This window comes from Lissotriton helveticus, chromosome 8, assembly GCF_964261635.1.
Source record: "Lissotriton helveticus chromosome 8, aLisHel1.1, whole genome shotgun sequence".
Lineage (NCBI taxonomy): Eukaryota > Metazoa > Chordata > Amphibia > Caudata > Salamandridae > Lissotriton > Lissotriton helveticus.
The window spans coordinates 830,732,128-830,744,880 of NC_136069.1; the positions used below are offsets into that span (position 1 = coordinate 830,732,128).

At 46.7% G+C, this 12,753-nt stretch overlaps 1 protein-coding gene across 3 annotated transcripts in view; it reads left to right on the forward strand.

Annotated features, from left to right (window-relative positions):
* The window catches only part of FANCB (FA complementation group B), a 466,340-nt gene that overhangs the window by 389,105 nt on the left and 64,482 nt on the right, over positions 1–12,753 (forward strand). For all 3 annotated transcript variants that reach the window (XM_078657640.1, XM_078657638.1, XM_078657639.1), the window contains exon 7: positions 3,626–4,065. In XM_078657640.1, the coding sequence (XP_078513766.1) occupies positions 3,626–4,065 (440 nt within the window). The remainder of the gene's footprint in view (positions 1–3,625; positions 4,066–12,753) is intronic.

Below are 12,753 nucleotides of genomic sequence, written 5' to 3' on the forward strand. Positions count from 1 at the left end.
TGTAGACGGCTGAGTTGTCAATGGACACCGCGCAGGTATGGTCTGGTATTAGCCGATCTGTCACAGAAGAACTGTAAAAGTGGGCGGTCACATACTTACAGTGGCACTTTCTATAGCAGCTCTCACGTTCTCTAAGTAGCACACTCTGTTTGCAGCTGTCACGCTCTCTAAGTAACTATCTCCATGGGCAGATGTCACCTACTGTAAGTACTACACAATTCACAACCTGAGCAAATCTAGATACAATAGTACAAAATGTCCAATCAAGATAAAGATTCTTCAAAAAAATAAAGAGTATCTTTAAAGATTATTTTCTTTTTCCTTTATTTCTTCACAGTTCATAAGCAGTTGCAGTGTACAGTTCTCCCAAACATTTTCTTAATGTACAATTCTTTGCCGACACGTGTTTTGTCCAGCTAATAAGCCTGAGGACTTCGTCAGGGCAATTTTGATTAAACTCTCAAAGGGAGAATTAAAATTGAGTTTGTTCTTTGAGTGTCATCAGTAACCTTCACACAATATTATGAAGATCGTAAGAAAAAACGGGTATTTTTCAGTTGAAGTAGAGATTATCTAGATTTGCTCAGGTTGTTGACAGCTGTCACATGCTGTAAGTAGGACTTTGGTCAGATTTTGCAGCATTTAGGATATCGGTCAGATTTTGTAGGCAGCGCTCACTAGGCACTGATAACAAGCACGCTAGTGGTGGGCGCGCCACAGCGAGACATCTGTTTTGAATTATCGCGCACGCGTCTGGGCCCGATAATTCAAAACAGATGATGCCTGTGCGGGTAACCGCAAGCAATAGGCTGTGGGCAGAGCAAAAGCGGGACATGCACCGCCTTTGCCCAATTGCGTACTGTCTTTCTTAGAAAGACGCACGCAAAGCCCAATAGCCTGTGCAGAAAAATAAAACACACGCACGAGCGTGTGGTGAGCTTTCTGAAGTCCCTTACTAAAAGTCTCGCAAGCAGTGCATGCGCGCTGCTCTAGGCTTGACCTAAAAACGCAAAAACAGTTTTTCCCTCAATCAGTAAAAAGTTTTTCTCCATTGAGACAACCTTTCCTTTTTTCCCGATTAAATAGTGGAGCGTTCCTCTTCATTTAGTACCATGGGAAGGCAAAGACATTTTAAGGCATGGGCAAAGCAGGCAGTTGCCCAGTGCCAACACATGCCAAGGAACCCACTGGTAAAGTGATTGGGCAGTCAAAATTGAAGTCATAATAAAGAAGTGTACGACAAACTAGATAATTTTTAACTTTACAGCTGATATGCTTAAAAGAATTTAGGCATAGTGGGATATCTATTATTTATCAATCCCGAGGATCGGTATTTATCAAAGGACTTATTCTTGCTCTTAGCAGGAATATTTTTTCATTTGCTAAAGCTCATAGAATCTTGCCCTCATCTATTGACCTGAAAGTAGCAAATGGTGCTGTAACAGTCCCGTAAGGAGAGACTCGAGCTCTGTGAAAGGAACTACCTACTTCTTGATAATCCATTGCTTTGCTCAGCAGCTTAACCCCTTCGACGCGGATGACAAAGCCAGCTCGTCATGGGCGTTACCTGCGCTACGCGCAGGACGAGCTGGCTTTGTCACAAACCGCGCGTTTTTCAAAATTCAGCGCACAGCGGGAAAACCCGCTAGTGCGCATGCGGTTAAAGAAACATTTGAGGAAGATTTGCTCATATGCATCCTGTAGATGAATGCCCTACTTATGTATAGTTGGCCGGGTCTGGTGGCTCAGTGGACTAATGCATCTACTGCAGGGGTCTATGTTCGACCTCATGGTCACAGGTTCAAATCCCAGCAGGTCCACTCGGCCTTTCATCCATCTGAGGTCGATAAAATGAGTACCATTGAGTTGGGTAACAAGAAACATCTGTTTTTCAGCACCGAGATGCCCCGTCAGGGGTGAACGTGCGCTTTACAAATACACATGTTATGTTATATTAAGTATCTTTACACCTCTTGTGTATACCTTTACCATAACAAAATATTGCACTTGCCACTGTTATGATGTACTATCCCAGCCGTATATTAGGACCGGCAAGTGCCTGGATATCCTATCGGGTGATTAGCCGTGCTTTACAAATCCTGATTTATTGATAAATGAACCACAAAACCTATGAATACCGACAAACCTAGGACTTTGTAGGTAGATTCATAAACATTTAGGTGGCTGGTGCATATAAGTGCTCCATGTCTTGCCCTTAGTTGCAGATTTTCTGCAGCTATAAACCTGATCTTTTGACAGAAATGACCCATGTCATTAATCTATTAATTAGTATAAGGCAATATTAGCGGCATAGATCAAATTTTAGTGCATGTGATGATGACACACTTTGGGGCAGATTACGAATTGTACAGTGTAGAGGTGCTGAAATTACTGGGAATAAAATCACCAGTTGTAGCTGGTAATTGTACCCCTGAACCATGCACTTACTTCCTTTGGTCCTTCAACTGGGAAATAATTCTTAGCCAGGAACAACATGTCCTTTTCCACCTGGTTATCTCTCATTCCGTCTACTTGTTGCACCGTGTACCACATGCTGCTGGGGGGAACATTCTCCACTCTTCAGCAGACCCTGACCCAACCTACTTGCAATTTACCATTCCACCAGAAGCGTTTCCACCTATTACAATCCGGCTCAGTGCTTCCACATCCGGAAATCCCATGTTCAGGAACTAAAGTCCACTTTGAACCGGCTGGAGTGGTATCTCCCTGGGGATACTCTTCCTGCTAACTTGTAATCCTTAGATGGTCTAGCTCCCTATCTTTACATTATTGTTCTTGGCCCTCTGCCTTAAAGGAACCACATTCTAAGTGCCACAGAGAATCAGCCGGTAATTCCACCATCTCTGTGCCCACTATTGGAGGTGCTGGTAACTAAGAGGGCGGTGTCTGCTGCTTATTACGAATAGAATCCTTTGGGTCGCCTTCGAAATGAGGAATTACCAGGGTATCGGTAATAGTGCTTCCGATTTCCATGGCAATTCCTTGTTTTCTTACAGAGATTTCACATGCTGAGAACAGGTGACATTTCGGGGTGAAAAACACCTGGTTTGTTTGTAGTAATTTCGCAGTACTGGCTTTAGGCATGGGCGAGCTGCACATTTCAAACGGGAATACTTAGCTTACCTACATAACTTATTTTAATATTTGTTTTCTTACTGGCCGCCTGTTCCTTATCTTCATGTACTGCAAAAATGACGTTCTTCCCTCCCAAGTAACACCTGATATTTATAGCGCTTAATGGAGAGATAGAGAAGAGCAGAGGAGAAAACATAAGGAAGGGCGCCACACTTGGCTCGCCCAGGGCGCTTTCTTAGCAAATGCCTGCTCTGTAATTTCGCCTGCGCTGGTAATGTGCGAGTTACCTGCCCCATCTAGGCAGCATTAAATGAGGCCTAAAAACCCACTGAAGCTGAACTCCTCCTTTGCTCCATCATCAGGAAAGCAACCGTTTATTTTAATTAAAACCCAGAGGGAAGTGCAACAGACGTTGATTGTACGCTGGAAATTAGCATTTAGTTCTGATTGTAATTGTACTGTAAAACCCGTGCCTGTAACAGCAATCGCGTTGTTTTTTTAATGTTTTTTTTGTGTGTTTTTTTTACAGATCGTTGAGTGATGTGAGTTTATCCCTTCTGATGGAGCGAGGCTTCCATCCTGTCTCCCCAGTTACCGCGTGTCACAGTGATGTACTCAAGCTGACCACGCTTCCCGTCTCCGCACGCCAAATGGAACCGCTGGCGAAGAGGATGAAACTGGGTCACCAGAGCAACGAGGCCCTCGCGCGCGGATCCACCGCGAGACTCCCGTCGGACGCGCCGCCTGATTGGGCGCGGACGGTCACCGCTGTGACCGAGCTGTCACCGCTGCTCGCGCTCCGGAATGTCACCTGCCTTGTGCTGCTGCATGCCACCAAAGCACGACAGCAAAGCGGGTGCTCGGAGTCTCACGAAAGACTGACTCTACCGTGTGGCAGGATTTCTGTGCGACTCGAAGATGTTGTCGGCGGGAAGCATTCAGCTGCTCTGTCACGGGACCACTGCACAGGTAATTACCATAAAACGTGCAATGTTGAAGCCGTGAATTAAGCTAATACTTTTGGGGAAATCGTCTGCTTTCCACAATCCTTGATACATTATTTAGGGATTTAAAAAAAACATTGATCTTCAAAACTAGAAAGTGTTCCCAATATTACACATTAAAAACGTGAATGTTTTTCATAGAGAAGAAACGTTGTTTTGTAGCAAATATGAGAAATACAGTCTTGGAGCTTAGTGCCATAGCCCGCCACGTTGAAGTGCTGTAAGTGATAAAAGTACGTTGTTTTAAAGAGCGCCCCAAGCTGCACATCTGTCCAATATTGGCACTGTAAATAGCAAGTATTAATACTATTCTCGTATAATAATTATGCCGAATTTACTGACCTTTGAAGGATGGAAGGCTGAGCTGTTCTTGCTGGAGTTTGACATTGTCACCTGTAGATCACGGCGTATGTCAGCAGCAAGTGTTCAATTTACAGACATCTTGCAGGCATGAAATAACAGGAGTTAATTTACTAATTGAGACACGTTTAAAAGGGCTCGAGAAGATGAAGTAGTCAGGACATGTGCAAGGATTTAAATTGTAACTTGCATTCTGAGCACATAGTTCATCAAAAGGCTGGGGTTCTTTCATTTTGTTAACATTTGGATATAATAGAGATTGAAATATTACTGTAGGACACTGGCTCTCTATATAGTGCACTAAAATGAAGCACACTGCGCAGAGTCTCGTGAGACCAGTGGTTAATTTGTAAAACAGTAAGTGCCAGGGCCCTAGTCAGGAGGACAGGACAGCTTACATCATCCATTGCCTCTGCCATGCTGCCAATACAGCTACTCACTATCAAACTCTTACAAGTGTTACCAGTTCATACTATTCAAGCCCCCCAAAGCTATAAGAATGGCTTGGGTGGCACATGCTAGTAATTATTAACGTATATTAAATAATAAACAGCTGTTGTTGTGCACATACCCAAATTTAGCCCCCATGTGGCAGACTGCCACAAGCACCAGTGCTAAGAATTAAGGGCCGACGCTGCGCACCAGAAACCACTGGCTCAAATTAAGCACTGAGTAAGACCCAGATTATTATTTAGAGGCAAAAGTAGATAATACTAACACTCTATTCGTGGTTGTGTGAGCGAGCAGTTAGGCTTATCTGAGGGTAATGCTAAGCATTTGTTGTGCTCACAGAGGTAATAAATGAGACACACACTCAAGAATAAATCCGAAACCAATTTATAAAAATAACACAGATTTTAATGTAATTTTTCAGACCAAGAACTTTGCTCTAAAAGTAAGTACTTGTGAAGTTATGATTTTTTCAAGTTCGAAAAAGGAATTACTTTTGTGTGCAATTATGCACCATTGAAGTCAACGGGAGAAAAGAGGAAAATGCATTTAAAATCTCACATTTGAATTTTAAGGTTCACCTTCAGAATTTAAGTATGTAGCAAGGCCCGGCCCAATGTTCCACCAGCGGATTCTCAAGAGCGTCCCGGATTCGGCCAGGAGCAGGGTGCTGGGTCATTGGTAACTGGTGCGCTACGAGAAGGGGGCCACTTGAATAAACACTGCACATAGGGACTTATAGGCAAAAACGAGGGGTCCCACTTGAGGGAGCAGGTCGCAAGGGCCTCAGGACCACAGGAGCACAGCTGGATTGCCATTACCAAGACCAGTCGGCCTGTTGCAGAACGGATAGGTCAGCCTGGCAGCACACGTCAAGATGTCCTAGCGGTCAGTAGCAGGCAGCTTGGAGAGGCTATTTCGGGACAGCTGAGACACTCATGAAGTGGGTCTCAGGTGTCTTGATGTCCTCCGATGGGTGCTTGCATTCTGGGCAGATGGAGTCCGGAGTGGACTCTTTGTCTCGCTGTAGGGGGTCCGGTGCCCCGGGTGCAGCTGCAGCACAGCTCTGGTAGGTCCTGGTGTCTCCAAACTTGGTGGAGAGACAGATCTGATCCTCCAGAGCGGATGTACCAATATTGGTTTGAGTGCTGCGTCGGAGTCGTTGGGTAGCAGCAAGTTGACAAACCCGACTTCGCTGGTTCGGTGCCTGCGGCCTGCAGGGGAGTAGTACCTCTACACGAAGGGAGTTCTTTAGTGATTTGTAGTAGGCTGGAGGAGCTGCGGGGTTCTCTGAGGCATCACAGTTGCAGCATGAGACAGCACACCGCAGGGATATGGGTGGAAGGATAGATTATTCTAGCAAACTGTTGTCGTCGTTATGTATTCTCATACAGCTATGCTCAACAATCTTGTCATGTTGTTCTCACTACTTTGTGTTTATTTCACTATCACGTATGGAAAACTGATAGGACATGCCATGTATATCCTGCAATACCGCTGTGTTACCTATTTTCATGTACTTTCATAAAAGAAATGCAATAAAAAAAATTCAAACAACAAAATGAGACAGCACACCGCGATTGTTGAGTAGGGTTTGGCGCCAATTTTTGTCAGCAGGGCTCCAGTCTTCAGGCCACCTGCTCTTCTCTGTGCCATCAAATCTAGGTTCAGGATCCAGGGATGCCACCTAAATACTAAATTTAGGAGCATTAAAGGGAGTGATAGGTAGTAGCCAATGGGATACCTACATGTAGGTTGACTACTTCCTCTAAGTGACCACTTCCTGTGGGAAGGGGTACTACCCTGACCCTAATTAGCTAATTCCCTCTCAAACCAAGATGAAGGGAAATGAAAAGTGTGGTCCACATTGCCTGCCCTTAGGACGATCACCCTAGGGGTGATACTGGCTGAATGGGGACCCACCTCCAAATTTACCTTATTTTCCCGCCTATCCTCCTGCCAAATATGGAGCAGGAAAGGGCGGGTTGGCATCCTCCACTAGCTTGAGCTGCCTGGGTCACATTTCAAAGGCAGCATCAGCTTTGAAGCTTCCTGCTTTGGAAGCCATCCTATCCTGGGGGTGGTGTGAAGCACTTCTGCCCAGAGCAGATTTTGTTCCTGGCCTCAGAGTGCTGGCCCTCACCCAAGGAGGTCATAAACATAGGTGGTGGTTTCAGGCTGGCTAAGACTAGTCAGAGATCACCCCAGTGCTTGATACGTTTTCAGGGGACCCTCTAAAGGGTTTCGTGTGTGCATGTATTATTAAATTCATGACTGGCATAAGTGAGGATTTATTAAGGCAAGATGTTTGGTACCAAACATCTTAGGGTACAGTGAAGCCATCATGGAGCTATTAAACTTATAATGACAAGTATCTAGCCCATGTACTCTCTATGGCTTCCCTGTGCACTTGCAACATCCAAAAATGGACTTGATATTGTATGTTCCTATCTGCTCAATCTGCGGAATCTTTTGAAACCTTTCACATTTCGAGTAAAATCTCGAGGTGGAAAATCTTTCACAGTTTTAAGGTCTAGAGCTTGGAACCTCCTTCCTAGTAATATGCGTACCATCAGATCTGAAGCAGCGTTTAAAAAATAACTTAAAACCTGGCTATTTTGGACCCCCAACTCCCTCCCCATCTCATTAATGTAACTTTATCTGGCTCACTCCCAGGAATCCACAGTACTCTACTCCAAGCACAGTGCTTTCTTTTGAGTGAGTGTTGCACTTTACAAAAATAAATTTCATTTCATTTCATGCAGATATGTCCCGCCCATGTACTCTATATAGCTTCCCTGTGCACTTACAATATCCAAGAATGGGCTTGATATTGTAGGGTCATGTCTGCTCATGCAGATATGTCAACTCATGAGATATAGTGCACTCTGCCTTAGTGTTGTATGGCCTGCAATAGGGGTGACTTACCTATACTTAATGCAGTGTATGGGGGGCATGGCACACAGGGCTTTGTACCATGGCGACTCTTTGGTTTTCTCTGCACCTAGACATGCAGCCTGCAGGGGCAGCTTGCAAAGTCTTGGTGAGGGGTCTCTAGGGTGGCACACTTGGTGCTGCAGCCCCAGCGTACCCTCTTCGGTACCAATGCCCTAGGTACCAGGGTTACTATTTGCTAGGGACTTACAGAGGTGACTGAAGTTGTGCCGATCGTGGAACCGGGAATCTGGTTGGCAGGGACCCAGTGCACTTTCAGTTTGAAATCACATCATACACTAGGCAAAAAGTGGAGGCTTACAGTGTCAAAAAGGGCACTTTCCTACAATTACACTTCCAAGTACATTAGGCATTTAACAAGAATCAAAAACTAGTGATATTTTAAGAGTATTTTTCTGTCAGTCGAGTTGGCCAGGGGTTTGACAGCTGTATCCAGCCTGCTGGCGCTGATCAAATCTGCAGAATGTTTCATTCATCACCATCCATAGCCGAGCCAGTGGACCTTTGTTTTGGAATGTGCCAGCAAAATCATTTTGCAAATTGCATTGTTTAGCAGACCATTTTAATCTCCTGCACTCACTGCCCATGCATTAAAAAAAACAGACACCTTTACTATGCTAATGAGGTTACCCGCTACATTTTCTATTTTACAGTGCCCCAGAGATAAGATAACACTCTATAGTTTTGTAATTTACGTGAAAGTGACATGCTGCAGAGATTCCCAGTGCAGTTTAAAAACAGAGGCGTGGGATAACTTGTGTCCAACAATCTACTTAATTGGTAAACGCATAGGAAAGAAATATTCTGTTCTCCATTTCCTTTTGGGACCATTACATTCTTGTTCGAATTACTAGACTTTGAAGCAATTTAGTAAGAATATCCTATGTTTGTCACCATAGGCTTAACTTGAACTAATTGGTAATTTCTCCCCTTCGTTTACAATGTAATAAAAATTGAAAGAACAAATGCTGTACTGTTACTTAAAATGCTGTGTAATATTCCTCAGTGCACATAATTGTAATCATGTTGCAGAGATCTGGCTTCACGTAAATCCGCCATTCACCATGTTTGAATAGGAGCCACATGTTCCAAGCTTTGGGAATTGAAGCATTTAATCCATCTGGTTCTTTTTAGGATTCGCGTGCACAACACTTGCCCGTCCATTACTTACCTTAGCTTACCATTGGTTGCCTCCCACACCACTATCATCTCCTTGCGTCCAAATTGGTCAGCGCTCCTCCTGAGCTCCGACCTCTTTCTCCTGGGCTTGGAGTCTTCATCCATGCCATGGAGCTTGGACCAAGTACTGCTTCCTGTGGCTAGCGCCCTTCCACTGGCTGCAAGCTTCCAAAGAGACTTACATTATGTATTTTTACACCTGCATTCTACAAGAGTGCACATATCTGCAGTCTGTCAGCCCAACCCTGCTGCCTGTGCTTTTCCTGACTCCCTCCCGATACCCGTGGTTTTGCCCAAACCTCCATCCCCTCGTATTGCTTGCCTGCCCGCCTTACTCCTGTGTCATAGCACTTGTTTTTTATTTTACTTTCAGCCATGCTGCACAACAGTCATGCTGCTGTACAACATGGGGGAAAAAAATGGACAAAGCCAATACAGCCCTAAACCAGAAGGGAACCACCGCGAAAACAGCAGCATACTGTCTCAAAGCATTCAGTGCAGCTTGCCGAATTAATTCAGTTAATTAATTTGCTGCTCAGGCCGTTTCTGTAGTTCCCAAAAAAGAGAGCCTGAGTTCAACTTGATCCTTCAAGCCTTCCCAGATTTCCTGTTCTGTAGTTGCATTTATATAAATAAACAATTAAGATAATACCGCATAGATATATACAGTCCATCAGAGACTTACATGGGCTGTGAGGCCATATATCAATAATACACATTTCAGCAGGTCATACCATCCTCTGAGCTGGTTTGTCTAAGCAGCTGCCTTGTGTCATCCACCGATTCAGGCAGCAGACTATACTATTACGGAGGTTGAGTTTGCTGGAGGGTAGGATTACAAGTGGAATGCCTTTCCAGACATTAATATGCAGAGTATGTTTGCACCTTTAGAGTATGTTTGTTTGTCAGACCACAGGGTATGTGTGAGTCAGCCTGGTCTGGATGCATGTAAGGTGTTCCATTCTGCAATGTATGCAAGTGGTTGCACGTGTTTTTCTTTAGGATGCGTGTGTGTTTATGCTCGCAGAATGTATGTGTACCTGCAGTGTGTATTTGCACAGTGGGTCTGTGTCTGCAGAATGTCTGTGGTACGTGGTACGCATGCCAATCTCTGCACGGTCTCTCTCTCTTTGCAGGATGTGTATGTATGCAGGCTGTGTGTGTATGTGTCTGTAAGTATGTATCTGGTGCTTGTGCAGCTCTGCATTTTTAGAGCTTGAAGCATGACGAACCCCTGCACAGTTTGCAGAGAACTGTGCTGCAGGTTTATGAAAAAAGGATATGAAAATGTGACAACCAACAACAGATGGTCATAATGCACTTTTGCCTCGGACCACAAAATTGAACTGGGAAGCAAAATGTAAAACCTAACGATCATCACAATCTAAAAGTATTCAACATACTGCCCTAGGAGCCTGAAGCACAGGAGGATTCTAATCCAATTCTCTTAATGGGAGCAATGCTCTGCCTCCCCATTCTCCTCAAAATGACTTCCATTCAAGTTAGGCAGTGAAAGCAGATTTCCTGGACAAATATGCACGTTCAGCCATTAATAGCATCTGGGCTGATTCTAGAAACAGCAATTTAGATCCATGTGGATGTTTCACAACTTTCCCTTGTTAATACACACCCACCTGTTTGGGATAAGGTCTATTGCATGCCTTCTGTCCAGCAGCCTCTATAGATATATCTATCTGAAAGAAACACATTAGTGATAGATTCCTTTCTTAGAATTACCCCAGGCGTCAAACTGGATCCGGAAACTTTTTTGCCAGCAGTACCCCTGTGCGTCGGTAGGCATCGTCATGCTGCTTCGCTTACGTCGTTGGCATCGTAGTCGCTGCAATGACATCGCTGTAGCTACGTAGACGCGTCCACGCGCGCGGACGTCAAGCGCAGATCCGGAGAGAGCGGTACCCCCAGTCAATTTTTGACTGAGTTTTTGGGGACTTTTGTCTCTGTTCTTTGAGTCTTTGACTAATGGTGTATAGGAATGCTCGGTATCTGAAAGAGACACGTTAGTGACAGATTCCCTACCTTGGAATATCTCCAGGCGTCAGACTGGATCCGGAAAGTTTTGCTTAGCAGTACCCCTACGCGTCAGTAGGTGGCGTCCTGCGGCTCTGCGTCCGTCACTGGCGTCTTCAGCTCCAAGATTACGTCACGGAGAGTACTTAGACACCACCCGTGCGCTCTGACGTCAGTTCTTTCTTTTTCCGCGCCAGCAAGCACAGATGTGGATTGAGCACGTGCCTTAGTCACTTTTTGACTACTCTTTTGAGACTTTTGTCTCCCCTTTTTTCACCTGGTGCACGTAGGGATGCCCGGCTTTAAGTCTTGTGGGATGTGCCGCCGTAATATGTCGGTGGCGGACCCCCATGATGTGTGCCTCTACTGCCTGGAGACAGATCACGACTCTCGGGCCTGCCAGGACTGTCGAGCTATGGCCCCGAAAGCCCTGCGGGAGTGGCGTTGGAAATTGCTGGAGTTTCTGCATTCGTCACACCCCCGCTCTGGGTCCAGGGGTTGTTTCCGCGACCGCTTGTGGGACCGGAGCCGCCGCTCCTTGGGCTCCAAATCTCCGCCTTCGGATTCCGGTATCGACGCCATAAAAAGAAGACGAAGAAGCGTGTTCGCTCTCCGACGTCCCCCATCGCTCCTCGGAGGCAAGCGAGGGGGACAGGGGCTCCGCCCCTGCAGCTCCTCTGGAGCCTGGGAGTCCCGCTGCCTACCCACCATACCCGGGTCCGTCGGCGACTCCCGAACAGATGCAAGAGTTTTTGCTGCCATGGACTGCCGTTTTAGGCCCCGGGCTCCCGCCGGCACGCCTTGGGGCCCCACAGTCCCGTGTCTAGCTCCTACTGGCCCGGCGGCTCCGCCACTGGCTCGAGTCCCGGCACCACGGGATCCTACGCTGCTGTCTCCGGCCCCGGCGCCACGAGGTGCAGCGCCGCCGGCTCCAACCCCTGCACCGCCCTCTGCTCCACCCCTGGCATCGCACTGGGTGCCGTTTATCCCACCCCTGCCCTGGTTCCTGGACCATTTTGTTCTGGCCTGGGATCCGAATTGGGAAGCGGCTCCGGCCCGGCCCCGATCGGCGCCGTTTTCGGCACCGTTCCCAACGCTGTTCGTACCTTCTCCGTCTCCCTCTACGCCAGAGGTGGACGACGACTGGGACGGGTCCAAGGACCCTCTTGCCAATGTGACTCCGAGCAAGAATGGGTGGACGACCTGGAAGATGCGGGCAAACTTGATGTTTCTTCCGACCCGGGGTTTTGCCTCTCCTCCGCCTATTATGGAGGGGGGGTGCTTCCTACACCATGGTGCTACGTCGAGCTGTGGAGGGTCTCAATCTCGACCTTCCTACAGTGGCCCTCAAAACCAACCTCCTTACAGAGGTGCTCCAGACGGCGTCGGAGTCGTCGGAGCCGCTGCTCCCTTTCAATGAGGTCCTTACCGAAGGGCACTTGGGTGCGGCCGGCCACGGGGGCGCCGGTAGATAAAAACGTCGCCAGGTGTCACCGCCCGGGGCCGGGTGATCCCGCCTTCCTGACCACTCACCCTACGCCTGAGAGCCTGGTCATTCAGGCCTCGACTTCGCAGAGCGCCTTTCCCACGGCTCCACCAGATAAGTACTCTAAAAGGCTGGAACAATTTGGTAAGAGGTTGCTCTTCTTTGCCAGCTTAGGGCTGCGGTCGGTTAACACCG